The sequence below is a fragment of the Beta vulgaris genome, chromosome 1, assembly GCF_026745355.1.
Source record: "Beta vulgaris subsp. vulgaris cultivar EL10 chromosome 1, EL10.2, whole genome shotgun sequence".
NCBI lineage: Eukaryota > Viridiplantae > Streptophyta > Magnoliopsida > Caryophyllales > Amaranthaceae > Beta > Beta vulgaris.
The window spans coordinates 52543309-52570675 of record NC_079202.1 but is presented as its reverse complement, the minus strand read 5'-3'; the positions used below and the strand labels follow the sequence as shown (position 1 = coordinate 52570675).

General features: G+C 33.5%; 6 protein-coding genes across 9 annotated transcripts; 4 read left to right on the top strand and 2 right to left on the bottom strand.

The window, feature by feature from the left end:
- Positions 1–3129: 3129 nt before the first annotated feature.
- Positions 3130–3639, top strand: LOC130590288 (uncharacterized). Its single transcript, XM_057392358.1, has one exon. The coding sequence runs from the start codon at positions 3130–3132 to the stop codon at positions 3637–3639; it is 510 nt and encodes a 169-aa protein (XP_057248341.1).
- A 2291-nt stretch (positions 3640–5930) lies between these two features.
- Positions 5931–10602, top strand: LOC130590287 (uncharacterized). Its single transcript, XM_057392357.1, has 4 exons — positions 5931–6359; positions 8008–8115; positions 9807–10133; positions 10475–10602. The coding sequence occupies exons 1-4, from the start codon at positions 6341–6343 to the stop codon at positions 10600–10602; spliced, it is 582 nt and encodes a 193-aa protein (XP_057248340.1). The 5' UTR covers positions 5931–6340.
- LOC130589424 (uncharacterized) lies at positions 10597–12897 on the top strand. Of its 2 annotated transcripts, XR_008967081.1 has the most exons (4): positions 10597–10787; positions 11071–11209; positions 12076–12469; positions 12819–12897. XR_008967081.1 is itself a non-coding variant. In XM_057390673.1 (3 exons), the coding sequence occupies exons 1-3, from the start codon at positions 10752–10754 to the stop codon at positions 12363–12365; spliced, it is 465 nt and encodes a 154-aa protein (XP_057246656.1). In that variant the 5' UTR covers positions 10597–10751; the 3' UTR covers positions 12366–12894. The 2 variants fall into 2 exon arrangements, 1 of the variants encoding a protein (XP_057246656.1); XM_057390673.1 differs by having other exon boundaries at positions 12076–12894.
- A 253-nt stretch (positions 12898–13150) lies between these two features.
- On the top strand, positions 13151–16019 carry LOC130591300 (uncharacterized). The gene is made up of 5 exons (XM_057394428.1): positions 13151–13514; positions 14243–14491; positions 14701–14847; positions 14944–15144; positions 15555–16019. The coding sequence occupies exons 1-5, from the start codon at positions 13254–13256 to the stop codon at positions 15876–15878; spliced, it is 1182 nt and encodes a 393-aa protein (XP_057250411.1). The 5' UTR covers positions 13151–13253; the 3' UTR covers positions 15879–16019.
- Positions 16020–16640: 621 nt separating this feature from the next.
- On the bottom strand, positions 16641–17691 carry LOC130591299 (protein FAR-RED IMPAIRED RESPONSE 1-like). 2 transcript variants are annotated; one of them, XM_057394426.1, is made up of 2 exons: positions 17533–17691; positions 16641–17174 (listed from the first exon to the last, which is right to left on the bottom strand). In XM_057394426.1, the coding sequence occupies exons 1-2, from the start codon at positions 17651–17653 to the stop codon at positions 16807–16809; spliced, it is 489 nt and encodes a 162-aa protein (XP_057250409.1). In that variant the 5' UTR covers positions 17654–17691; the 3' UTR covers positions 16641–16806. The 2 variants fall into 2 exon arrangements, with proteins under 2 accessions (XP_057250409.1, XP_057250410.1); XM_057394427.1 differs by having other exon boundaries at positions 16688–17171.
- Positions 17692–17704: 13 nt separating this feature from the next.
- Positions 17705–19385, bottom strand: LOC130591298 (protein FAR1-RELATED SEQUENCE 5-like). Of its 2 annotated transcripts, XM_057394423.1 has the most exons (3): positions 19100–19385; positions 18279–18332; positions 17705–18193 (listed from the first exon to the last, which is right to left on the bottom strand). In XM_057394423.1, the coding sequence occupies exons 1-3, from the start codon at positions 19364–19366 to the stop codon at positions 18167–18169; spliced, it is 348 nt and encodes a 115-aa protein (XP_057250406.1). In that variant the 5' UTR covers positions 19367–19385; the 3' UTR covers positions 17705–18166. The 2 variants fall into 2 exon arrangements, with proteins under 2 accessions (XP_057250406.1, XP_057250403.1); XM_057394420.1 differs by having other exon boundaries at positions 17705–18332.
- Positions 19386–27367: the final 7982 nt, after the last annotated feature.

Genomic DNA, 27367 nt, shown 5'->3' with positions numbered 1-27367 from the left:
ATTTTTCCTTTGCTTAACTTATTTTTCGCTAAACTTATTATTGTTGAATTAAACTTATCTTTTGCTGAACTTAATTTGTATTTGCTTTAAATTAACTAATTTTGCTGAAATTTATTTAATAAGTTAAGGAGAATAACCCTAGGTAAAGTACACTATAATTGTAATCCTATCACAGTATGATGACTTTATGATATAAAAAAAACAATTATGACCGTAATAAAACACTTCATAAGCAAACTCCTAATGTTACTCAAACACCTCATACACGTTCATTTTAACTGTATAATACTCCCTCTGTTTTTTTTTTATCATTCTCACTTTCCTATGCGCGCCTTTCAATGCACATCTTTGAACTTAAATATCTTTCATTATATATTAGTAAAAATTATAACGATTGAATATTAATAATGTACTAATTGAGACGAATCAAACAAGACCCCATATGATTATATTTTTTCTTATAAATTGAAAAGACGTTATCAAAGTTAAATCAATTGTATTTTACATCGAGTAATAATTTGAAAAAAGAACTTATATATAGTTGAATGTAAGAAAAATAATTTCATTCATAAGGGAGAGCCAAACAACACTTACAATCAATTCCTAAAAAATCAAAAATTCCAACATCGGTATATAACACCTTCGAACTAGATACATCGCAGATTTGATAAAGAATAGCCTTAATAAAAAACTTCATCTGAAGCAATACAATCTGTGAGTTCGCCCTGATTCGGCTTAACTTCCGCTGATGCATAGTCGTTTGAGTGAAAATAATTCCTTGGTCTTCTAGATTCTTACAGAGAATAGTGATTGTTAGATCTTCCTTCTTCATTAGACGAACAAAAAAAGAAATGGAACATCCTAAAATAAATACCATCTTAATGATGGGATATAATTATTAGAAGCAATTAAAAAAATTTTTGGGGCTTACCACCGGTACGAACACCAGTGGAAGCCCCTACAAAGATTCACAACTGAGACCAAGAAGAAAAGTGATGAAAAAACAAAGAGACGGAAAAAAGAATGAAGGAAAAACCTTCAAAAAAAAGAAAAACCTAACGACGGAGGCTAGGAAAAAACCCTCCCAAGGACAAACCCTAGAGAGAAAAAATCCTCTCAAAGAGAAACCCTGGAAAGAACCTTATATACAGTTGAATGTAAATGTAATTATAATAAGCTCGCTCATTTTTAGCTAAATATAAAGATAAATATTAAATTAATTGAAAACTCAATCACTCCCATTACACGGTTATATATATCATTTTTTTATTCTTCTCGCAAAGTTTAAAACGGAAGATGGTTGACGTAGGCAGACTAGCGGAAAAGTTTGAAAAGGATTTGCGGAAAAAGGCCTGAACTGTGTTGCGGAAAATGGGCCGACGGAGTCCGATTGACTATTGTAATACCTTTTCGGAAGCGGAACGGCCCAACGAGTCAAACTCACCGCTATGCTGTGATGTATAGGCGTTTTAGGCCATCCGGGTCCGTTTAAGGCCCGAAATCAGCTTTTTAATTATTTCCGAATTTAATTATTTCCTTAATTTCGTTTTAGGGTTTTGTTTAACGTATTTAAACATTATTAGGTCAATGTTTGGAGGCAGTTTTTTGACTTTTAATAATATCACAGAGTTTATACTCTTTCTGGTGGATTCCGGAGTTTTTTCAGATTCATCGCTTGTGAATCTGCTTGTTCTTAATTCGAGATTAGTGCTTGCTAATCTCCATACTTTCCGACTGCGTCAAGTGGTATCAGAGCAGGCTTTCTCCTGTCTCTTTTTGTAGCTTGAAGATCATGGGAGAACCAGTGACTAGGGCAGATCTTGAAGGGGTTACCGCGGCTTTTACCACGACCCTTACTGCACTGACCGAGCAGATGACTGCGTTGACTGCGCAGGTGAATAATATGCAGGCTAATAACAATCGAGGAGGAGACAGGAGGGCAGAACAAAATCGAACTCCACGGGGGAGAGGCAAACGAACTGTTGTGGCAGATAGTTCGAGTTCTGAGGAAGAGGAGGTTTTGAAGAAGAACAAAGCGAGGAAGGTAATAATTCTTTTAAACATGATTACCGAGTAAAAGCAGATATTCCATTATTTTATGGGAATATGGGGGTAGAGGAGTTTCTGGATTGGCAGATTGATGTGGATAGATTTTTCGAAGTTATGGAGGCGGTTAGATTGAAGAGTACTGCTGCTGTTTGGTGGGATAAGTTGGTTATGCAGAGGCAGAGGCAAAGGAAAGGGCCGGTTAAAACCTGGCGACGCATGAAACAATTGATGTTGGAGCGGTTTTTACCGGAGGATTATGAGCAGATTCTGTATAAGATGTATATAGAATGCGTCCAGGGGAAGAGGAGTGTGACGGAGTATACAGCGGAGTTCCTGCGGTTTTCTGAGCGTAATGATTTAGGGGAATCCGAAAATCAGAAGGTGGCTCGGTATATTAGTGGATTGAAGAATTCTCTGCAAGAGAAGATGGGTTTGCAAACTGTGTGGACTGTGGCTGAGGCATCCAATCTGCCGTTAAAAGCGGAGCAAATAGAGAAATCCCCTAGAAATTTATCGTCATTCAAAAGGTATTCAGCCCAAAGTAGCTTTGAATTTAATAGTGAAAACGAGAAGAGTGCAGTAAACAAGGAGTCTGGGTCTGCACCAAAAGTCGGCTCTAGTATGTACCACAAGGAAAAGCCCCTGCCCAAAAACAAAACAATCCTTATGTCAGACCAAGTGGGGACACTTGCTATCGTTGTAACGGCAAGGGTCATAGATCCAATGTCTGTCCAACTCGGAGAGTAACTGTTGTTTTAGAAGAAGGAGAAGATGGAGTGGAGTTTGAAGGAGAAAATGATGAGTATGCAGGTGTGGAGTTTGCTGAGGAAGAGTCTGAGGATCGAGTTAACTTTGTGTTACAAAGGGTCCTGTTAGCTTTAAAAGAGGAGGGCCAGCGTAAGAACCTGTTTAAAACTCATTGTTCTATTCAGAACAAAGTCTGTAACCTGATTGTGGATAATGGTAGTACGGAGAATCTGGTGTCCCAGAAGCTAGTGGAGTATTTGAAGCTGTCCACAAACACATGAGAAACCCTACGCTTTGGGTTGGGTTAGCAAGGGTTCTCAAGTTTGCGTGACAATGACTTGCAGAGTTCCCATCTCCATAGGGAAACACTACAAAGACGAGGTAATATGTGATGTTCTTGATATGGATGTGTGTCATATTTTATTTGGTAGGCCTTGGCAGTTTGATAATGATATTACTTATCGGGGAAGGGATAATGTGATGATGTTTACTTGGGGTTCCCATAAAATTGCAATGGCTCCTGTTTTGAATTTTGATGATAAGGCTGTGGGAAAGAAAACCAGTTTCTTAGTAATGACTTATAATGATAAGGAACTTGATGATGCTGTGAAAGAAACTGAACTTTTCTGTCCAATAGTAGTTAAAGGGTTGTTAGGGGCTGTAAAAGAAGAGAACCCTACTCCTGCTGAAGTTTCGGAGATATTAGAGGGATTTAAGGAGTTGATTGCTGATGAATTACCGAAAGAGCTACCCCCCATGCGTGACATACAACACCACATTGATCTGATTCCTGGTTGTAGCCTACCAAACCTTCCCCACTATCGTATGAGTCCAAGGGAATGAGATCTTGAGAGAGCAGATTGAGGATTTGTTGCAAAAGGGGTTCATTCGGGAGAGTATGAGTCCATGTGCAGTTCCTGTTCTTTTGGTCCCTAAGAAAGGAAATCAATGGCGGATGTGTGTTGACAGCAGGGCCATCAATAAGATAACTATCAAGTATCGCTTCCCTATCCCTCGACTGGAATATATGCTTGATGAGTTGGCAGGAGCTAAGGTGTTTTCGAAGATAGATCTGCGAAGTGGGTACCATCAGATTCGTATTCGACCTGAAGATGAGTGGAAGACAGCTTTTAAGAGCAAGGAAGGGTTGTATGAGTGGTTGGTAATGCCCTTTGGTTTATCAAACGCGCCTAGTACCTTCATACGCTTGATGAACCAAGTTCTTCGTCCTTTTACTGGTTCTTTTGTTGTTGTTTATTTTGATGATATTCTGATTTACAGCAAGGACAAGAAAGAACACCTGGAGCATGTGGCTCAGGTGCTGCAGGTGTTGCAGGAAAATAAGTTGTACATTAATCTGAAGAAGTGCACGTTTTGTACCAGCAAATTACTCTTCTTGGGTTTTGTTGTTGGTGCCGAGGGAATTCAGGTGGATGAGGAGAAGGTGAGCGCAATCCGGGATTGGCCTACACCTACATCAGTGACGGAAGTTCGTAGCTTTCATGGCCTAGCAACTTTCTACAGGAGATTTATTCGGGATTTCAGTACCATAACCGCACCAATCACAGAATGTTTGAAGAAGGGGACGTTTCTGTGGGGAGATGAGCAGGAAAAGAGTTTTTCGTTGATTAAAAGCAAACTTTGTAGTGCACCGGTTTTAGCACTCCCTGATTTTGATAAGGTGTTTCAAGTTGAATGTGGTGCCAGTGGGGTCGGTATTAAATTAATTGAAAACTCAATCCTTCCCATTACACAGTTATATATATCATTTTTTATTCTTCTCGCAAAGTTTAAAAAGGAAGATGGTTGACGTAGGCAGACTAGCGGAAAAATTTAAAAAGGATTTGCGGAAAAAGGCCTGAACTGTTTTGCGGAAAATGGGCCGACGGAGTCCGATTGACTATTGTAATACCTTTTCGGAAGCGGAACGGCCCAACGAGTCCGTTTAAGGCCCGAAATCAGCTTTTTAATTATTTCTGAATTTAATTATTTCCTTAATTTCGTTTTAGGGTTTTGTTTAACGTATTTAAACATTATTAGGTCAATGTTTGGAGGCAGTTTTTTTTACTTTTAATAATATCACAGAGTTTATACTCTTTCTGGTGGATTCCTAGGTTTTTCAGATTCATCGCTTGTGAATCTGCTTGTTCTTAATTCGAGATTAGTGCTTGCTAATCTCCATACTTTCCGACTGCGTCAATAGTCCTACACTCCTATATGATAATATGAATCTGACCATATGGCCCTGCAAGTAAGGTAAGGCTATTAGGCTAGAAGCCTTGAAATTTTTGTAAGGTAATGGCTAGAAGCATACAAAAGGAAAAGATTCTATATGTTGTATAGATAATATTGGATAATATTATATGTAAAGGGGAGAATGACCATTTACTATATATAATGTTTACAATACAGACCTATGACTAGTAAATGACCATTCTACCCTTTACATATAATATTATCCCCTTTACATATAATATTATCCAATTCTTATCTTTCTTTGATGATTAGCAGGTCAACTCATTGTGTTTATGAACTTCTCGTGTCTGTTTTTGGAGTTCTGTGGTACGCGACATTATTATCATTATTACGAAATATTATTATTATTATTGTTCTTGTTGTTGTAATTTTTATTATTTTTATTGCGTTTTTTACGGTTTTTCGATTTGTCTATCATCATTGCTGCTGGTTGCGTGTTTTGCTTATTTATGTTGTTATCACTTTCCTTCTATCATCACTTTTGATTTCTTTAGGAAGTATGAATACAACTCATGTAGGAAAGTTTAACCTGGTCTTAATTAATTACACTGTTTTTTTTGTTACCGTGCTTTTAACTTTAGCATCATAGCTAACAACTGCTTGTACTTTTGTTGGTCATGTGTTTTGCCAATTTCATGAATTTTTCCCCTCAAACCAATGCTAGTGTGTCCATTGTACCAGGTTGTGAGATTTGGAGAACTTTTGATAGAAAAACTTGATCTTCAAACAGGTACAATACCATATATCATAAGTAGTGAAAGTATTGGGTCAGACCGTCTGACCCAATAGCTTCCGTCGGACGGGCCTGGCCATCAAAAACGCGCGGGCTTTCCTTTTTTTTGTTGATCAGCAGTTTTGTTTATTTTTAGAAAAAACATATAACGGTTATAGGTCATTATCTTTTTTCGATTTTGAAACTGTTTTTTGGATTTCTACTTGATTCTCGCTAGTTTTAAAACTGATTCTTCTTCATTTCAAAGAAACCGATATATTATTTACTGATTATTTCTAGAATTTTTCTGCTCCTCTGCTTCTCTGCTGTTGAAACTTAGTGTGTTTTTTTGTTCGTAATCCATTACGTTTGCATCGCAAATATGGTGAAGAGGATTAGGAATGATGATTCTAGGTATAATTTCGTTTGTTTTTGCTGCAAATTTTTTTTTGTTTTCAAAATTGAGCGTTTTTGTTGTTGTAATTGTAATGTAGCCCGAAGTCGAAGAAGGTGAAGAGTCTTGGATCTTCAGGAAAAATTTTGGCAGTGTCTACTGCTGGGAAGAAGAAGAGAAAGATGGTGATTATGATCCAAGGTAGATTTCAAGTTCTTAGAGTAGTTTAGATATATTTTTTTTTTCTATTTTTGAATGTTTTCAGTTTATCAGAGTATTTATTTCATGTTTTTAGGGTTTGTGTTTCAGTTTTTGTTGTTTTATACACATGTTTTCAGTTGTTGTTGTTTTTCAGTTGATATTTATATATTCTTTCAGTTGATTATAATATTCTTTCAGTTGCTACTTGTATTCTTTTAGTTGATGTTGTTTTCAGTTGATATTTATATTCCTTCAGTTGATTCTTGTATTGTTTCAGTTGTTTCTTATATTCTTTCAGTTGATTTTGTTTAGCAAATAAGTCTAACTGAAGAGCAAATAAGTCTAAGTGAAGAGTTAATAAGTCTAACTGAAAAACTAAATAAGTTTAACTGAAAACTAAATAAGTCTAAGTGAATCAGTCTAACTGAAGAGTAAATAAGTCTAACTGAAGAGAAAATAAGTCTAACTGAAGTGTAAATAAGTCTAACTGAACACTTAATAAGTCTAACTGAATCAGACTAACTGAAGAGTAAATAAGTCTAACGGAAGAGTAAATAAGTCTAACTGAAGCGTAAATTAGTCTAACTGAAGAGTTAATAAGTCCAACTGAAAACTAAATAAGTCTAACTAAAATCTAAATAAGTCTAACTGAAAACTAAATAAGCCTAACTGAAAACTAAATAAGTCTATCTGAGAAACAAACAAGTCTATCTGAAGCACTATATAGACTAGCTGAAAAACGAACAAGTCTATCTGAAGCACTTTATATACTAGCTGAAAAACGAACAAGTCTATCTGAAGCACTTTCTATACTAGCTGAAAACCGAACAAGTCTATCTGAAGCACTTTATACACTAGCTGAAAAACGAACAAGTCTATCTGAAGCACTTTATATACTAGCTGAAAACCGAACAAGTCTATCTGAAGCACTTTATATACTAGCTGAAAACCGAACAAGTGTATCTGAAGCACTATATTGACTAACTGATAAAAGAAACAAGTCTAACTGAAGTAATGTAAATTTTCAATGAAAATTTTAAGTGTAATTGGAATAGAATGAAATGAAAGAATAATTATAGTAAATGAAATAATAAGGACTAGCTGATAAAGCAACAAGTTTAAGTGAAGCACAATAATGAAGTTACTTTGAATGATTGTAGAGACTATCTGAGAAACAAACAAGTCTAACTGAAGCACTATATAGACTAGCTGAAAAATAAACAAGTCTAACTGAAGCACTATATAGACTATCTGAAAAACAAATAAGTCTAACTGAAGCACTATGTAGACTAGCTGAAAATAAACAAGGCTACTTGAAGCACAACAAATACTAGCTGAAAAATAAAGAAGTTACTTTGAAGGACTGTAAAGAGTAACTGAAAAATAAACTAGTCTAACTGAAGCACAATCTATATAAGCTGAAATGCAAACAAGTCTAACTGAAGCACTATATAGACTATCTGAAACACAAAGAAGTCTAACTGAAGAACTATATAGACTACCTTAAAAATAATCTAGGCTATTGTTTCAGTTGATGGTGGTCTGCTTTTAGTTAATGTTGGTATTCTTTCGATTGATCTTTGTATTTTTTCAGTTGATGCTGTTTTTTTTTCAGTTTTTTTGTTTGATTAAACTTTCTTTCTTTCAGATGTGATAAATCCTTGTCTAAGAAGAAAGGCAAATCTGATTTATCACCAATCAAGTTTTCATTTTCAAGATCTAATCCCGATCAACAGAAAGACACATTTGATAGATCGTATGTTTTTTTCATTACTCTCCTTTTATTTATATGATTGTTTATTTTTTTTATGTTTTAAAGTTATTTTTGTTCACTTTTGTTAGGAATTTCACTGAGCAAGAAATAAAGTCAATTAATCTACAAGTATTGTCAGACTATTCCCATTTAAATGAAGTGGTTAGTAATTTGAGTGATGAGCAAAAAAGAGACATTAGGGATATTGGGTTTGGGAGTCTCTTAGATATTAGGATAAAGAAGTTTTGTCCTAATCTGAATTTGGAGGTGTTGTTAAATTACAATGCATCTGGAATGATGTTTTCAACAAAGAATGGTAAACTGATTTTTAATAAGTTTACCATTAGTGATGTTTTGGGGTTACCTGTGTCAGATAGAGCAGTAGAGGTTATAGATGATGACGCCTTTAGGAGGAAAGGTAGTCAGATAGAGGCTGGAAGTGCCAGGAAGGATTGGCATAGGTTTCTTGGTATTTCTGATCCCAAGAAGGTATATATTGGTAGAAAAAATTGGGATGATTTGTTTAAGAAATATGAATCCGGGGATGATTTCAAGAAGTTATTTGTTATCTTTTCGTTGTCCAAGCTTCTATGTCTATAGCTGATTTAGGGCCTGTGCTGAAATGTGCCAAGAGTTTAGAAGATGTATCTGCAATTTCAAGTTATGACTGGTGTGGATATATATTGAGAAGTCTTTGTGCTGCTGTTTTGGACTGTCATCAGTCTATTATGATTAAGAAGATTGAGCTTGGACAGAAGAAAGTATCATTCAAGCTTCGGGATGCGATCGTCAGCGCTTTGACTCTTGCTGTTATTCACAACTTCAAGTGTCGTAATCTGGATTTCAAATGTCAGTAAGCCATTTATCAGTTATTGGCAGGATGAGAAGGATTTGAGTGATGTTGTGAAGCAGTTTGAGATCAACATGGATTTTATTCTGCCGGTGAAGCGTGAAAAACAGAAGGTTGAGTTTAAAACTCCAGTGTTAGTGTTGCTAGTAGGAAGTCTGGTTCTCCTATAATTAAGGTGGTTGAGGGTCCATCACCTTCAACTAGGCAGCTTATCATGGATCTTCCTCATAGTTTGATGACTGATGAAGAAATAGATGCTCTTGATGTTCCTGTGAGTTTCATTTATGTTATGTTTTTATTTTTTTTACTCTTGAACTCTAAGTGAAGACTGTTGACCTCTAACTGAAATAATGTCAGTTCTAGCTGAAGAGCAATAAGACTAACTTAAAAGTAAAGAAGTGTAACTTAGAAATAAAGAAGTCTAACTGAAACTATGTAACTGAAGAGTTAATAAGTTTAACTGAAAATTATATTAGTCTAACTGAAAACTTAATAAGTCTAACTTGGAAGTAAATAAGTCTAGCTGAGAAGTAAATAAGTCTAACTGAAAATTAAAGAAGTCTAACTGAAGAGTACATAAGTCTAACTGAAAACTAAAAAAGTCTAACTGAAGAGTACATAAGTCTAACTGAAGAGTACATAAGTCTAACTGAAAAGTAAATAAGTCTAACTGAAAACTAAATAAGTGTAACTGAAAACTAAATAAGTTTATTTATATTTCATTTAAGTTTTCATTTGATAGTTTGATTCTTTCAGATGGTCCTTATTTTTCTGTTTATGTTGTTTCTGTGTCATCATCAGATTGATTTGTTTGTTTTATTCTATTTTGCTCTTTTAATTGAAGGAATATGTGAAGAACATGCACAAGTTGAAGAGGAATGCGCTTGCATTCTGTCAAGTGAATTTGGAGATTGCCCAGATATTCGGGAGGAAGGCGAGAAGCTGTCTCAAGACAGTATTTCTCTGGATGATAGTGAAGTATTTAACCCAGATTTTCTGAGTCAAATTGACGACATATGCAAGCGTCATTTGGAAGCGAAAGACAGTGCAAACAAAGTTGATCCTACAATTTCACTATTGGTGAAGCGGCCTGTTGAATTGGAGTTTGGAAGAATTGAAAATGTTCCTGATTTGGATTCTGGTGTTCATGGAGTTGATTTGAAAGAAGGAAGTAAGTTCCTTTCATTATATTATTTTCATGTTGTAGTTTTGTAATCTGGTTGGAATAAAAATTTTAGACTCTAAGTGAAAGAAATGTTTAACTGAAGAAGTGAAATAGCTAATTTGATACTCTAACTGAAAGAATAAAATGACCAACTGAAAACTTTGACAGTCTAACTGAAATAATATGAGCACCAGCTGAAAATGAGATGAATACTAAATGAATTTTTTCAATTCACTTAAGTTTTCATTTGATTGCTGGATTTTTTCAGTTTATTTTTTTTTTTCATCTGTTGGAAACATTGTTTCAGTTTATGTGTATTTAGTTGTTTTTTTATGTTTTGAATGAAGATGATGAAAAAGAAGGAGAGGAGGATGAGAAGAAGATGAATGCTGATGATGATCAGCATAAAGAAGATGATGATGATGATGATGGTGGTGATATAAGGATCACCAGAATTATAAGAGAGAAAGGATGATGATGCTGATGATAATGGTGATCCTGGTCTTCAAGGAGATGAAGACAAAGGAGTAGATAAGGATGCTGGTCTTCATGGAGATGAAGACAAAGGAGGAGATAATGGTGATCCTGGTCTTCAAGGAGATGAAGACAAAGTAGGAGATAAGGATGCTGGTCTTCATGGAGATGGAGAGGAAGGTGGAAGTAAGTTCTTCTTATTGTATTGTTTTAGTTTGCTTAAATGAAAAAGTTAAATAGCTAACTGAAAGAATAAAAAGACCAACTGAAAAGTTTGATATTCTAACTGAAATAATATTAATACTAGCTGAATATCATATAAATACCAAATGAAACTTTTTGTATTTGTTTTTATTTAATCTGGTGGAAAAATAGTTTTAGTTTGTCAATGAATTTATTCATTTCTGATTTTGTGTTTTTCAGTTATTGTGTATTTATTTTTTTTTTTATTGTTTTTTTTTTAATGAAGATAATGAGAAAGAACCGAAGGAAGATGATAATAAGAAGACTGGCAATGCTGATGGATTGTGGTCTTCAAGGAGATAAAGAGGAAGGAGGAAATAAGGATTTGGATGCTGGGGTTCATACAGAAGGAGAGAAAGGAGGAAGTAAGTTTCTTTCATGTTATTCCTAATTGAAAGAATTCAAAGACCAACTGAAAAATGTGATGCTCTAAAGGAAATAATATCTTATAAATAGCAACTGAAATACTGTTTTAGTTTGTAACAATATGAAAACGAACTGAAAAATAAATAGGAAGTAAGCACTATAAAGATTACTTGAACAATAATTGATGAAGTATTATAAAGTGTAGCTGAAAATGATTGTAATAGTATCAAATAAAAGAATAATTATACTAAATGAAATAAATTCAGGACCAACTGAAAGAAAATAAGTCTAACTGAAAACTAAATAAGTCTAACTGAAAAGTATATCAACTGAAAACTAAATTAGTCTAACTGAATAGTCTAACTGAAGAGCAAATAAGTCTAACTGAAGAGTAAATACGTCTAACTGAAGAGGTAATAAGTCTAACTGAAAACTAAATAAGTCTAACTGAAAACTAAGTTAGTCTAACTGAAGAGTAAGTAAGTCTAACTGAAGAGAAAATAAGTCTAACTGAAGTGTAAATAAGCCTAACTGAAGAGTTAACAGTCTAACTGAAAACTAAATTACTCTATCTGAACACTTAATAAGTCTAACTTAATCAGTGTAACTGAAGAGTAAATAAGTCTAACGGAAGATTAAATAAGTCTAACTGAAGTATTATAAAGACTAGCTGAAAAAATAAACAAGTCTAACTGAAGGACTATAAAGACTACCTGAACAATAAACAAGTCAAACTGAAAGAATATTCAGACCAACTGAAAATTTTGATATTCTAACTGAAATAGTCTTAATACCAACTGAATATCATATAAATATCAAATGGAACTTTTTATATTTTTTTTTTTTTTTTTGTTTTTGAATTAAGATGTTGAGAAAGAACAACCAAAGGAAGCTGATAGGAAGAGGAGGAATGCTGATGATGATCAAGTCAAAGGGGCTAAGGATAAGGATAAGTGTAAAATTTCTACACACGTCCCTACTCGCACCGCTGCTGGTATTGATATTGTTGATCTTCGTACTCCAACTCCTCCTCCTGCTCCTCCTCCTGTTGTTGAAGCAGTTGAGAATGTATATAGCAGAAAGTCTTGGAGAGTTGATTCTTCTGCTAAAAGGAAAAACATTGCTGATTTCGATGCCCTTCATTCCAACTATTAACTCCTAGTCCTGTTGTTGAGGATCTTCCATACAGTGCAGAGAGTGGTGAGGGTGTTGGAAGTTCAATTCCAATCATCACTCCAGTAAATGTAAAATATCCTCGAGTAAGTATAGTTTTAGTTTCTGTTTTTTTATTTTTCTGTTTCAGTTAGTGTATGTTTCTTGTCATTTAGTATATGTTTTATTTCAGTTAGTGTATGTTTGTTTGTTGTGAGTTAGTATCAGTTTATGTTTGAGTTAGTGTAAGTTTCATGTCAGTTAGTGTTTCTTTTTTGTCAGTTAGTATTATGTTATGTTTCAGTTAGTGTATCATTCTTGTCAGTTAGTAATTGTTTAATTTTCATTTGGTTTATGTTTCTTGTCATTTAGTATCTGTTTTATTTTCAGTTAGTGTATGTTTATCTTTCAGTTAGTATATCTGTCATCCTTTTTTAATATTTTAATTGAATGCAGGGTGATGGCTCTTATTCTGATCAATCATCATACAAATCCTACAAACCTCAGAAACAATCAAGTCAGAAATCCCTTCAACACCTGAATTATTGAAGGGGTGGGACTATGACCCTTCTTCAGAGAAAGTTGGGAAAGTTGTGAGGTTAAGGAACCAGGTGATGATTATGACGATGAAGGTTTGGAGGACCTGATTGATAGGATTGCTGATCATGGAGTTGAATCATCATCTCACAAGGCTAAAAAAGAAGAGGATGAGAATGAAGCTGGTGTTGTTTCATCTTCTACGCCTGGTTTGCATGCTGTTCCTGTCAACAACCATGGCATATATTATGTCGAAGTTTGCAGCATTATAATAGATATTTGAGTGATCTGTCTCCTGACCAGAGGTTGCTGGTTGATTATCTATTTTACAATGAGTATGAAGATGTTGCATATATGTCATTGGATACAGATTCTGAGGAAGTGAAGATGAAAAATGACATTATGCAAAGTGAACTTACAAGTGATCTCATTGTGGATTTTGATAATCCTCATAGCAACTATGCGGTTCAGCTGTACAAATTCGACTTAATTAGCATGCCTCGTCAAGGTTGGCTGACAAGTGGAGTTATTGACGGATGCGTCTTCATGTTCAATAGGCAAGAAGAGGAATCACCTTCTGCAACAAGGAGATTTTGGTTTAATATTATGCCTTTTGTAAGTGTTGTTATTGCTTAGTTTTATATGTTTGTTTTCATTTGGTCATATTTTTTGTCTTGGTCATCTTCTGTTTTTCAGTTTGTCATGTTATGTTTTTCAGTTGGTCATATTATGTTTTCAGTCTAATAAAAAGTAAATAAGTGTAACTGAAAACTTAATAAGTCTAGCTGAATAATAAAAGTGTAACTGAAAAATAAAGAAGTCTAACTGAAAACTAAATGAGTCTAACTGAAAAGTAAATTACTCTAACTGAGAAGTAAATAAGTCTAACTGAAAGCTTAATAAGTCTAACTGAAAGCTTAATGAGTCTAACTGAAAACTTAATGAGTCTAACTGAAAACTTAATGAGTCTTACTGAAAACTAAATGAGTCTAACTGAAAAGTAAATTTGTCTAACTGAGAAGAAATAAGTCTCACTGAAAACTTAATGAGTCTCACTGAGAACTTAATGAGTCTTACTGAAAACTTAATAAGTCTAACTGAAAACTAAATGAGTCTAACTGAAAAGTAAATTTGTCTAACTGAGAAGTAAATAAGTCTCACTGAAAACTTAATGAGTCTCACTGAGAACTTAATGAGTCTAACTGAAAACTTAATGAGTCTAACTGAAAACTAAATAAGTCTAACTGAAAAGTAAATAAATCTAACTGACATTTTAAAAAGTCTAACTGAAAACTAAACTTAATGTTTCAGTTTGTCATAATATCTATTTTCTTTTGTTGTAGAACTATATCAATTGGTTGTGTGCTGAGAAGGTAAAAAAGGTTCAGTTTGAGAGTGAGATTGCTGAAAATGAGATTATTTTGAAGAACCTGGAGGGCACTAGGCAGTATGATCAGAAGTTTAAGGAATGGGAAGAAAACAAGAAAAAGCTTATTACAAAAGATGATGATTTATTCTACAAGAAATGTAAGGAAGCTATTTCTTCATGGGTGAAATCATTTCCACGCAATGATATTCGAGAAGCTGAACTGGTTAGTTGTATTATTGTTAACTATTTTTTTATTTGTTCAGTTAGTGTAATTTTCTCTTTCAGTTAGTGTATGTTACTTGTCAGTTAGTCCTAGTTTATGTTTTCAGTTAGTGTATGTTTTTAGTTCAGCTAGTTTTTTTAGTATTTCATTTTGTTTTTGTTCTCTGTCAGGTAGACTTATTGCTTTTGCATCTTATGTTTATCTTCCAGATTTTTGTTCCTGTTCACAAGGATGATCATTATACTGTCTTGGTGCTGAACAAGAAAGCAAAAAGGATTGAAAATATTGACAATCGTACAGACATGAAGGACATTGATAGATATAAGCATGAGGAATTTAACGGTCTTACATACTTTGTAAGTACCTTTTTATGAGCATTTGTATTTTTTTTTTTGTTCCATTTTATTACTTGTTTTTTAATTGTTGTTTTTTTTTTTGATCTTCAAATGCAGTGTCGTGCTTTTGATTCTTTTATGAAAGAGACTATGAGATGTCGTGATTTTGATCGTCTCCACCATTGGCAAACATCAACTCTTTACTTCCCTTGGAGAAGCAAGGACAACAATTTTGATTGTGGTGTCTATGCAATCAAAACCATGGAGCTGTATGACGGTCAAAATACTAACCATGCTGCACTTGTTGACCTTAAAAGGGTATGATTACTTTATTTTGCTTGTTACATTTCTGTTTTTGAAAGTTTTTTAATAGAAAAAGGTATGATAGCCAGTTAGTGAAGGACTTGAAAGACTAGCTGAAAAACAAAGATGTCTAACTGAAGCATTATAAAGACTAGCTGAGAAATAATGAAGTCTAACTGAAGCACTGTAAAGACTAGCTTAGAAATAAACAAGTCTAACTGAAACATAATAAATACTAGCTGAAAAACAATCAAGTCTAACTGAAACACAATCATTACTAGCTGAAAGCATTATAAGGACTACCTGAAAAACAATGAAGCACTATAAAGACTAGTTGATGTTGTTGTTTATTTTCAGTTAGTTTTATTTTGTAATTGTTACATTTTTGAACCTTTTTTAATAGTTTTGATTTTTTTATTTTTTAGGCAGCCACCAAAAACCTTGAGCGGTGTAGGCTTGCTCTTCGTCTTGTGGACCATCCTTTAAACAAACTGAGAGAGAAAGTGAAGCATGACTGTTATGTTTGGTCTGCAAAGAAACCTGAACTGATGGCAAGACAGAAGATAAGGAAGGATAAAGAGGCTGTTCTAGATAAATTAGCATTTAATCGATCAAAGAAGACGAATAGAAAAGAAGCACACATTTTACGGCGAAGGAGGGATCATGAGGCGAAAGTAGAAGATGTGTTGAATAATAATTTTGGAGACAAAGTGAAAATAGAGCAACTGTTGAAATTTCATTATTGTTAGGTGCCAAACTTTTTTTTATTATTATTATAATGTACAGTAGAAATAGAAACCATTGAATTTTGCAATGTACAGTACAAATAGCACAGAACTCATTTTACATTTTATATCTGTGTTCTTTAATGAATTGTACATTTACACTTACTTTGAATGGAATACATTTGTGTAAAAATGTAGTTGTTTGAAAATTAATTGGAAAAATACAAATACCAACTGAAAAATGAAAAATCTAACTCATAATAATAAGTGTATGACATATATTTGTAAATATAAATTTTAAGTCTAACTTAACACTGTAAATAGTAGCTGAAAAACAAACAAGTCTAACTGAAGAGTTGTTAAGTCTAACTGAAAAATAAACAAGTCTAACTGAACTCTATAAACACTAGCTGAAAAATAAAGAAGTCTAGCTGAAGCACAATTAATACTAGCTGAAAAATAAATAAGTCTGACTGAAGGAAATTTAACACTAGCTGAAAACTACACAAGTCTAACTGAAGCGTAATTAATAGAGGCTGAAAATCAAATAAGTCTAACTGAAGCAGAAATATACACAAGTCTAATTGAAGTACAATTAATACAAGCTGAAAAATAAATACGTCTAACTGAAGCATCATTAAGACTAGCTGAAAAAGACACAAGTCTAACTGAAGCAGTATAAAGATAAGCTGAGAAATAAATAAGTCTAACTGAAGCATCATTAAGACTAGCTGAAAAAGACACAAGTCTAACTGAAACTGAATTAATATAAGCTTAAAAGTAAACACGTCTAAGTGAAGCACTAGAAAGACTAGCTGAAAAATAAACAAGTCTAACTGAAGGTCAATAAATACTAATATTACTGAATTTCGAGTAGCTTAGGAATAAACAAGTGTAAATTTCAATACAATTACTGAGTGGAATACAATTGAAAACTAATATTATTTGAACACTATTCAACTTGAGGTACATTTGGGGTTTTTGTTCCATATTCGTTCGGATGCCTTGTCTTCATTTTACGCTTCTCAAAATGTCCTTTTACTCTCTTGTTTCCCTTTGGTGGTCTTCCTTTTGTCTTTATCACTTCAGGATTTTCAACTGTTTGTCTTCGTAGTTCTTCATCTTCGATTTCTTGTTGTTTTTGTTGATCAGTCTTGAAAACTTCTTTCACTGATTTGTATAATTCCTTCAACGACTTGTCACATAATGTTCTTGCATCCTCATTTGATTGACATATTGACACTAGGTTGTAGAAATTCTTGGTTATTGCATGTCTCCATGGTGTCCACAACTGTGCATTTTGGCTTTGGTCCTTGTCTGCTTTAATAAATGTTTCTTAGTCAATTAGTTCATTTGACTAACTAAAATTTTCAGATAGCTTAGAATTCTTTCAGGTGGTGTGTTAATTGTTTCAGTTAGTTAAGTGTTAAACCCCACACCCCCCCAAACCCCCACTACTAATATTCCCCCTCCCACAACAAAGAAAACCCCCAATTAATGTTCTGGTAGTAACATTAATTTATCAGTTAGTTATAGTAATGTTTCAGCTGGAGCCTTTTTTTTTCAGTTCACTAATTAAATCTTTCAGGTGATCAGTTAATTGTTTCAGTTGGAGTCTTCAGTTTTTCAGTTAGTTGCTTTCATTTGTCAGTTAGTCATATTGATTTATTTCACTAACCTTGAACATTCTCCCATACTGCTGACTTTGCAAGTCTTGTCCATCTCTTAAGGATATATTGTTGTGGTATTTGAAATATGCTGAACATGTGCATGACCCTTATTATGTGAAAGCAAAGCATCCCCGTCTCTGTGAAGCATTGACATGAGCACACTAATTCTGTTGTGCCTCATCGTATGCTACTGTATGTGAATTGCTGAAATCTTCTTCTGGTGAGACTTCAAACAACTTCAGCTGTGAGTTTTCTGTTGCAAATGCTCGTAAAAATGATGCCATTGCCCACTCATACTCTGTTTCAAAGTCATTATATAGTGCTAGTGTGTATACATCAGCTGCATGTTTCAGAAGCTTTGATTTGGATTTGACGGCTTTGGGACGTTCAGTTCTGTTCCGGAAGTTGTCACTAGTTTCATTGCTTCTCCATCTTTCACTGTTTGCTCAAATATATGATAGAATTCAAACAGGTTTGTTGTTGCTTTTGCATTGAATGATATTGCCTTATTTGTGACTTCACTTCTTTGTGATGATAAGATTCCAGCTGAAAACATATCCCTGTTTAATGCGGTGCACCACTTGTGTCTCTGATCATATACTTGCTCGAACCATTCTTTTTTCTCGTGTCCATACAATTCCATCATTTTCGCCCACAATTCTTCAAAGCCTGATTCATTTTGACACCCCATCAAACAGTTCTTGAACATGTTCTTGAAGTCTTCATTGGTCTTGAGGGATCCGAAGTGGCTTACAAAGTTCTTCTCTATATGCCAAAGGCAAAGCCTATGTCTTGTATTTGGGAAAACCTGATTTAAGATAGTACATATTATGCTAGAAATCACTTTCATTTGAATGCTTGTGAATCTAATTTAAAAGGTAAAGAAATAATATGAAGACCAACTGAAATTAAGAAGTCTAACTGAAAACAGTGTAAATGCTAACTGAAAATTTCATTGACAAAAAGAAGTAATATGAAGCCCAAATAAAACTAAATGAGTCTAACTGAAAACTAAATAAGTCTAACTGAAAACTAAATAAGTCTAACTGAAAAGTAAATTTGTCTAACTGAAAAGTAAATAAGTGTAACTGACAACTAAATAAGTCTAACTGAAAATTAACTAAGTCTACCTGAATAATCAAGACGTCTAACTGAAAAAGAAAGAAGTAAGTCTAACTGAAATAGTGGAAATAAATGAGTCTAACTGAAAACTCAATGAGTCTAACTGACAACTAAATGAGTCTAACTGACAACTAAATGAGTCTAACTTAAAACTCAATGAGTCTAACTGACAACTAAATTAGTCTAACTGAAAACTAAATAAGTCTAACTGAAAACTCAATGAGTCTAACTTAAAACTAAATACGTCTAACTGAAAATCAATGAGTCTAACTGAAAAGTAAATTAGTCTAACTGAGAAGTAAATTAGTGTAACTAAAAAGTAAATAAGGCTATCTGAAAAATTAATGAGTCTAAATGAAAACTAAATAGGTCTAACTGAATTATAAATAATTAACTCAAACTGAAGACTTAATAATTCTAACTGAAAACTAAATAATTCTAACTGAAAAATACCTTTTCAATTGCATTGCCCATTGCCTTATCTTGATCAGTGAAAATTGTCTTTGGCTCTTGTTGGCACATTGCTCTCTTGAATGTTTCTAGTAGCCATTCAAAGCTCTCTTCCTTTTCATTAGTTATGAAAGCACATGCAAACATTGTTGTTTTCCAATGGCAATTTATGCCAACAAATGGTGCACATATCAGTCCATATTTGTTTGTCCTATATGTTGTGTCAAATATCATAACATCTCCATATGCTTTGAAGTCCTCCAACATCATTGAATCTCGCCAAAAGTAGCTGACGAGTTGTTATGTTCCCCAAATTTCAGCCTGTAGAAGAATGCAGGATCATCATCCGCTCTTTGCTGAAGTAAGTCCAACACACTCTGCATATCCTTTCCTTCAACCAATCTTGTTCTGTACTGTGTGATATAGTTTAGATGGTCCCTTTTTGTGTGGCCCACTACTTCTTCTGATCCAGCCTCATGACACAAAAAGTTGTATGCATGCATTGGCTTTATGCCAGATTCAACCATTGTTTGTATTAGTTGTCCTTTTTGTTCAGTTATCTTCCTTTCTGATTTCAGATGATGTATTTCTTGTTGTATTACCAACTCATGGTTGTGCTCAACTCATGAGCTACTACAACAAAGTCTTCACCAGGTTTTTCTTGCTTAAATCTGACCATGGCTTTGCATGCTGTTCTTGTTTCATTGACTACTCTTTCCTTTCTTTTGTTGGTTGGCTGCTCAACATCTGGTATCTGAACAGGTTTTTCTTGTTGTGTGTCTTTTTCTTTTGGTTCTGTTATTTTGTTTGTTGATTTTGAGCCTCCTTCCTTTGAGCAAACCAAGTAGAATTCGTATATTGAATTATCAATTCTCCTCCTCCTTAGAGTTTGTTTCCTAATACTAAATCCTAATGCTCTTGAGTGTGCTTGATACAAGTTGTAACCATCTTTGTGATCTGTAACATGTCTCCCTATTAAACTGCTACTGATATTTTCGTCATTGATGTACTTGAGATATTCATGTTCAGCTGTTGAGTTCATTGTAAAAAATTAGGACACTAACTTAAAGAACAAAAGCACTAACTGAAAACTAAACAAGTGTAGCAGAGAATGATTGTAATAGTATCCAATGAAAGAATAATTATACTAAATGAAATAAATTAAGGACCAACTGAAAAGAAAATAAGTCTAACTGAAAACTAAATAAGTCTAACTGAAAACTGAATCAGTCTAACTGAAAACTAAATTAGTGTAACTGAATATGTCTAACTGAAGAGCAAATAAGTCTAACTGAAAACTAAATAAGTCTAACTGAAGAGTTAAAAAGTCTAACTGAAAACTAAAAAAGTCTAACTGAAAACTAAATTAGTCTAAATGAATCAGTCTATGAATCAGTCTAACTGAAGAGCAAATAAAACTAACTGAAAAGAAAATAAGTCTAACTGAAGAGTTAATAAGTCTAACTGAAAACTAACTAAGTCTAACTGAAAACTAAATTAGTCTAACTGAATCAGTCTAACTGAATCAGTCTAACTGAAATGTAAATAAGTCTAACTGAAGAGTTAATAAGTCTAACTGAAAACTAAGTTACTCTAACTGAACACTTAATAAGTCTAACTGAATCAGTCTAACTGAAGAGTAAATAAGTCTAACTGAAAACTAAATTACTCTAACTGAACATTAATAAGTCTATCTGAATCAGTCTAACTGAAGAGTAAATAAGTCTAACGGAAGAGTATATAAGTCTAACTGAAGCGTAAATAAGTTTAACTGAAGAGGTAATAAGTCCAACTGAAAACTAATTAAGTCTAACTGAAAACTATATTAACTGAAAACTAAAGTACTCTAACTGAACACTAATAAGTCTAACTGAAAACTAATTAAGTCTAACTGAAAAAGAAGTTAATGAGTGAAAAATAGACTTTTGTTGCAATGTAAAAGGTAATTTTATGCATACTAACTGATACAATCAAAATTATAACTGAAAATGAGTAAATGCAATTGAAAATTAAATTTAGACATACACCTGTTACTTTGTCTTGTATTCCAGCTGATTCTTCATGTAATTTCTTTCTTTTTTTTTCTGATGTGATATCTTGTGTTACGGTTTTCATTGTTTAGTTCAATTTGTAATGTGAGATCTCTTTGAGTATTCTCATTGCCAGATCAATTTGTAACGAACTTGCGATTTGTGAATTCGAATCTTCGGCTGACATTCTTGTTCAATTTGTAACGAACTAGATTTCAGTAGTGGAACTAGATTTGTAGTGAGAAAGTAGAAGTGTTGGATATGTTTTTGTTCTTGAACAATGGCGGATGAAGCGGATGAAGGGGATGAAAGTGTTTTTCTTGTTTTTTTTTTTTTTTTTTTATTTTTTCGGTCTTTAATAAGTCGCGCGCGTTGCGTTGTTGCTCGTCCGATGAGAGTGTTGTGTCGGACGAGTCCGACACAATACGTTCTCATATCATAATTATTATTAGTATTTGTTTATTTAAATGATTTAAAAATTTTGTAATTATTTTGGGCTCCAGATGGAAATTTGGAGTGAGAATCATAGTAAGCTTTAGGATTGGATTATAGAGGAAATAAATCGACTTTTCAGCTCAAAAAGAGAGAAAAACACAAGCAAGGAATAGTGTGCTTGGGGTGCATAATTAAGACAATCCCACTACCAAAAAAGTAAAGGAGTTCATAAATTAGATTTTTGCTCACAAAGAAAACGTGTTTAGATTGACTTATTAGGGGTTTGGGGTTTGTTTAGCTAGTTAGGGGTTCAATCGGGGTTGAATTTTCGGTTGTTGGTGGTTCAATTAGGGACGAGGGGTGATTGTGGTGCCAATGGTTCGCCTAAAGCCGTTTACTTTTTTTTTTCTATATTTTGACTAATCACCGTGCTCAAATCATTGTCCTCAGGACCAATAAAGATTAAATTAAGAGATATATGCTTTATAAACAAATGCATAATTAGTTTGTCTATTGCATACAAAAATTTCGTAAGTATCTAATTTTTACCATGTAGAGTGAGGTCCAACAGGCAACAACTACCTCAATAATTCAGCTAAAGCTTATGCTAAATGTCGCCTTTCTGTTCAGAAAACCACACTCCAGATCGAGCCATTGACCTGACATGACCTAGTCTCTTCAACAAATATACGAAGTATTTATTGAAGTCTATACCATTTGAAGATATGGCTGTTGTGAGATTCGAATTCAGGTCTTACCCATAATTGATAAAAACCTGCATTTCGACCACCTGACAGGTTTGAGCGAATACACAAAAGTTCTCACTTCAAGAAATCATAAAGTATATCTTACGGTTTGTTAACAGTTAATACATGCTTGTAATGGAAATGAGGTTTAAGTGTAACTTTAAAAAGGAAAACAACTTCTAATGTCCATGGTGAATAAATCTCATCCCCAAACTTTTAGAGTAAGCACTAAGCTGCACGGAAGCTATATTAACACGCCTGACAAAGAAAAAACAAAAATCAAACCAAGAAATAAGACAAAATAAAGCAAAAAGATTAACACATGAGATGTATTTACCGATAATGGAATCTATAATAAAGCAAGGATATCTCTTTGCAATAACGATATATAAAAATAAAATTGAGCACATGTCGAACTACGTGTGATCATGGATCACAGGAGTTTCAATTGTTTATTTTTTGAAAATCAAACTCCAAAAATTTCGGACCAAAAAATTATTTTTTCGGTCTAGACCGAAAAATAAAACATTCAAAAAACATAGACTTAATCAAGACCCTAATATGTAGGCTCGCACTTGGGCCTTCAAAATCTCAGAAACGGGGCTGGACAGATTGACATAGAGATTGGGCGAGCGTGGATGTGAACATCAATAGCACGGAGTTGTCGAGGTCTTGCTGGTCATTGGAGACTTCTCTACGGTTGATGCAGGAAGAGGAGAAAGAAGGTGAAGAGGGGAGAGGCAGCGAGGTATCACATTGTATACTGACTCCTCGACAGTATACAATTCATATAGGAGTATGATTGAATCTATGGAGGAGGGTTCCGAATATAAGAAGAAATTGAATCCTGAATCACTCCTGTTTTTGGCATCAATACCCAACCTGATGGTGGTTTTCCGACCTAGTGAATCTAAGCGTGCATCGGATGCTTTGGTGACCCTCGGGAAGTACATGTTATCCTCTGAGGGAGAGGTGTTAGGGTGTTTCGCACGCTTTTGGTCGGAGTACGTGAAGCTTTCGCTTAAGGAGGGCTACGCTATCATGTATACCCATGATGAGGTATGTAATTTACTAGTGTATGTAGACTCATTGGAGCACATGTAAATTCAGATTTTAAGGGATTCTCTAAAATAACAAAAAAACCGAATTAAACATATTACCTAAATTCGGCTGTAATATTAAAATTAACATAATAATAAAAATTAATTAAGCTAAATGCAATAAAATGACTCTAAAACCTAATCAAGATTCTATGAGTTGCCTTGGTTTACAACACATAAAATAAAAGATCTACATCTCTTACAATTGTCATATTTAGTGAACATGAAGAAATTACAGAACGTGAGAAGAATTAATGCATTAATTATCTTTCTTTGATGATTAGCAGGTCAACTCACTGTGTTTATGAACTCCTCGTGTCTGTTTTTGGAGTTATGTGGTACGCGACATTATTATCATTATTACGAAATATTATTATTATTATTGTTCTTGTTGTTGTAATTTTTATTATTACGGTTTTTCGATTTGTCTATCATCATTGCTGCTGGTTGCGTGTTTTGCTTATTTATGTTGTTATCACTTTCCTTCTATCATCACTTTTGATTTCTTTAGGAAGTTTAAATACAACTCAGGTAGGAAAGTTTAACCTGGTCTTAATTAATTACACTGCTTTTTTTTGTTACCGTGCTTTTAACTTTAGCATCATAGCTAACAACTGCTTGTACTTTTGTTGGTCATGTGTTTTGCCAATTTCATGAATTTTTCCCCCTCAAACCAATGCTAGTGTGTCCATTGTACCAGGTTGTGAGATTTGGAGAACTTTTGATAGAAAAACTTGATCTTCAAACAGGTACAATTCCATATATCATAATTATTATTAGTATTTGTTTATTTAATTGATTTAAAAATTTTGTAATTATTTTGGGCTCCAGATGGAAATTTGGAGTGAGAATCATAGTAAGCTTTAGGATTGGATTATAGAGGAAATAAATCGACTTTTCAGCTCAAAAAGAGAGAAAAACACAAGCAAGGAATAGTGTGTTTGGGGTGCATAAGTAAAGACAATCCCACTACCAAAAAAGTAAAGGTGTTCATAAATTAGATTTTTGCTCACAAAGAAAACGTGTTTAGATTGACTTATTAGGGGTTTGGGGTTTGTTTAGCTAGTTAGGGGTTCAATCGGGTTTGATTTTGGGTTGTTGGTGGTTCAATTAGGGGCGATTGGGCAAATGGGCTAGCTTGTTGGTCGTGGGTTCGATTGGTGAAGTTGAGGGGTTGTGGTGCCAATGGTTCGCCGGAAGCCGAGTAGTTGGTGTTGGCGAGGGCTTGATTTTACTTCTTTTTTTAATCTACTTCCTCCGTTTCTAGATAAGTGCAACACTTTTTGTTTTCATGTTTGCCAATGCATTATTTTAACCATTAATATCTTCAATTATCAATAAGTAAATATTATAAAAAGTTGATCTTAAAAAAAATTCACATTCAGACGAATCTAACAAGATCCCACATGACTATGTTTTTCCTAAAATGTGAATCACCAAAGCTAATTAAAGTTTAAACTGTGAATAGTAAAGCTATGCAAATGTTGCACTTATTTAAAAACGGAGGAATTATATATTTAGAATAATAGAAAGTATTGGGTCAGACCGTCTGACATATTGTTTACTGTCAGACGGGCTGAGCCCAATACATCTTCTCTCTGCTTCACTTTTTAGGTCACATTCTCTCTCCTCTTTCTTCTTCTTCTCTGGATTTTCATATAATCCTTCAAATCTGCCATAATCAATCTTCAAGGATTTGTTCAATCATTCACTTCATCTGCCGTTTTCCTTATCTAAGTTATACATCACAAATTTTCCAAATTTGAAATCCATATTCTGCGGCACCACCAGTTCCAACCTCACTGTATGTTGCGATATATTAGGAATTTATTGTTATGATTCCCACTGTGATTGTATTCCTAGTTTTTAGGAAACTTTTCTATCTTTATTTTCTGTTCCTTATCATAAGGAACCTAGGGCTGTATATTATGGGCAAAACGAATCAATCAAACACAGCACATTATTCTTCCCTTCTCAATCAAACACAGCACATTATTCTTCCCTTCTCAGTTGCAATAATTTCATAATCTAACAAAGTAGAAAAAAATCAGCTAAGAGGAATGAAGAAGAAGGAGAAAGTGAGAGAAAGAAGAGGTCAGTGTTTTGTTTTTCAGTTGGACTTTGTTTTGTTTCAGTTGGACTTTGTTTTCTTTCAGTTGGACTTTGTGTTTCTTTCAGTTGGACTTTGTGTTTCTTTCAGTTGGACTTTGTGTTTCTTTCAGTTGGACTTTGTGTTTCTTTCAGTTGGACTTTGTTTTGTTTCAGTTGGACTTTGTTTTTTTCAGTTGGACTACCTGAAAAAAAATGAAGACTACCTGAAAAAGAATGAAGACTACCTGGAAAAAAAATGAAGACTACCTGAAAAAGAATAAAGACCAACTGAAACCCAAAGTACTTCTAACTAAAGTACAAAAACCAACTGAAAACAAAATGAAGACTAATTGAAAACAAAATGAAGAATACCTGAAAAAAAATTAAGACTACCTGAAAAAAAATTAAGACTAACTGAAAAAAAATTGGAACCACTTGAAAGTCGTCCGACCAAAGATTATGGTCGGACGTGTCCGACACAATACGTTCTCTTAGAATAATCACCGTGCCCAAATTATTGTGCCCAGGACCAATAACGATTAAATTAAGAGATATATTTTTTATGGTAGTGAGTTGAAAAATTAAGCAGATCCAATTTATGAACAGGTGATTTGATGAATGGGTTTGAACTGTAATATGGTCTTATGAAAAGCTATCCATGGATCCAATTTTGTCCGTATTTTTTATATTTCATACCATCCTTGGTAGTGGTAACATGTTCCCCTTTTTGTTTGGATGCAACTTTTTTATTTAAGCCTTGCTTTCATACCATCCCAAATATCCTTAGCATTTTTTGACTTAGGGTGCGTTCTGTTCAACTTAAAAAATTAAGTTTCAGGTCCAATAAGTTCAGATAAGTTCAGATAAGTTCAGATAAGTTGCAATAAGGTCTAATAAGTGCAATAAGTTCCAATAAGGTCTAATAAGGTCCAATAAGTTTCAATCAGGTGCAATAAGTTCCAATCAGGTGCAATAAGTTCCAATCAGGTCTAATAAGGTCCAATAAGTTCCAATCAGGTCTAATAAGGTCCAATAAGGTCCAAATAGTCAATGTTTAATAAACATTTGTATTATTGTCCACTATTTTGTTATTCATAATTTCATATCACTATTAGCGGATTATGTTATTATTAGAATTTTAATTAAAGTACCACAATGATTATATAGTATTATACTTGTATTAGTGTCTATTATTTTATTAATTATTTGTATTATGTCTATTATTTTATTATTTTATTATTTATTTATATTATGTCTATTATTTTATTATTCATATTAGTATTAGCTGATTATGTTATTATTATAATTTTTTATTAAAGTACCACAATGTATAGTATTATACTTGTATTATTGTCTATTATTTGATTATTCATATTGCTATTGAATAATATTATAATCATGGTCAAATAATTAAGGTTAACAATAATAATAATAATTATAATTACAAATATTTGAGAGGTGTTGAAGCGACTGTGTTGAGAAGAAAGGAGAAGAAAGGAGAAGTAATGAGAAGAAATTTGAGAGGTGTTGAAGCTACTGTGACTTTGAACATTTTTTTCTCTTTCTTCTAGTAACATTCAAATAAATGAAAGGTGAAGAAAGCTGAAGAAATGAATGAAGGAGTTGTTGTTAGCAATAAATGTTCAGCTTATTTTCATTGATTAGGAAAAGGAGAATCAGGCCCATAATCAAGCCCTTTACAATGAAAGTTCACTGCCTTTTGCTCAGCTTAGATTAGTAACTACTAGTATTTATAAAATTAATTTTTTGATTTTCTACTAGTGTTTTATAAAATTAAAACAACACTATTAGATATATTAGTGATGAAAGTTATGTATAGGCAAATATATAAATAGTAATTTTTTTGTT

Excerpts from the sequence above, each read along its gene's own strand:
- LOC130590288 (XM_057392358.1), top strand. The coding sequence starts at position 3,130 with ATGACTTGCAGAGTTCCCATCTCCATAGGGAAACACTACAAAGACGAG.
- LOC130590287 (XM_057392357.1), top strand. Across the intron at positions 8,116-9,806 it reads AAAGACACATTTGATAGATC|GAATATGTGAAGAACATGCA; the intron begins GTATGTTTTTTT and ends TTTTAATTGAAG. Across the intron at positions 10,134-10,474 it reads AGTTGATTTGAAAGAAGGAA|ATGATGAAAAAGAAGGAGAG; the intron begins GTAAGTTCCTTT and ends TTTTGAATGAAG.
- LOC130589424 (XM_057390673.1), top strand. The coding sequence starts at position 10,752 with ATGCTGGTCTTCATGGAGATGGAGAGGAAGGTGGAA. Across the intron at positions 10,788-11,070 it reads AGATGGAGAGGAAGGTGGAA|ATAATGAGAAAGAACCGAAG; the intron begins GTAAGTTCTTCT and ends TTTTTAATGAAG. Across the intron at positions 11,210-12,075 it reads AGAAGGAGAGAAAGGAGGAA|ATGTTGAGAAAGAACAACCA; the intron begins GTAAGTTTCTTT and ends TTTTGAATTAAG.
- LOC130591300 (XM_057394428.1), top strand. The coding sequence starts at position 13,254 with ATGTCATTGGATACAGATTCTGAGGAAGTGAAGATGAAAAATGACATT. Across the intron at positions 14,492-14,700 it reads ATATTCGAGAAGCTGAACTG|ATTTTTGTTCCTGTTCACAA; the intron begins GTTAGTTGTATT and ends TTTATCTTCCAG. Across the intron at positions 15,145-15,554 it reads CACTTGTTGACCTTAAAAGG|GCAGCCACCAAAAACCTTGA; the intron begins GTATGATTACTT and ends TTTATTTTTTAG.
- LOC130591299 (XM_057394426.1), bottom strand. The coding sequence starts at position 17,653 with ATGCTTTGCTTTCACATAATAAGGGTCATGCACATGTTCAGCATATTT. Across the intron at positions 17,175-17,532 it reads AGTATGGGAGAATGTTCAAG|CAGACAAGGACCAAAGCCAA; the intron begins GTTAGTGAAATA and ends CATTTATTAAAG.
- LOC130591298 (XM_057394420.1), bottom strand. The coding sequence starts at position 19,366 with ATGATGTTGGAGGACTTCAAAGCATATGGAGATGTTATGATATTTGAC. Across the intron at positions 18,333-19,099 it reads TGGGCAATGCAATTGAAAAG|GTTTTCCCAAATACAAGACA; the intron begins GTATTTTTCAGT and ends ATCTTAAATCAG.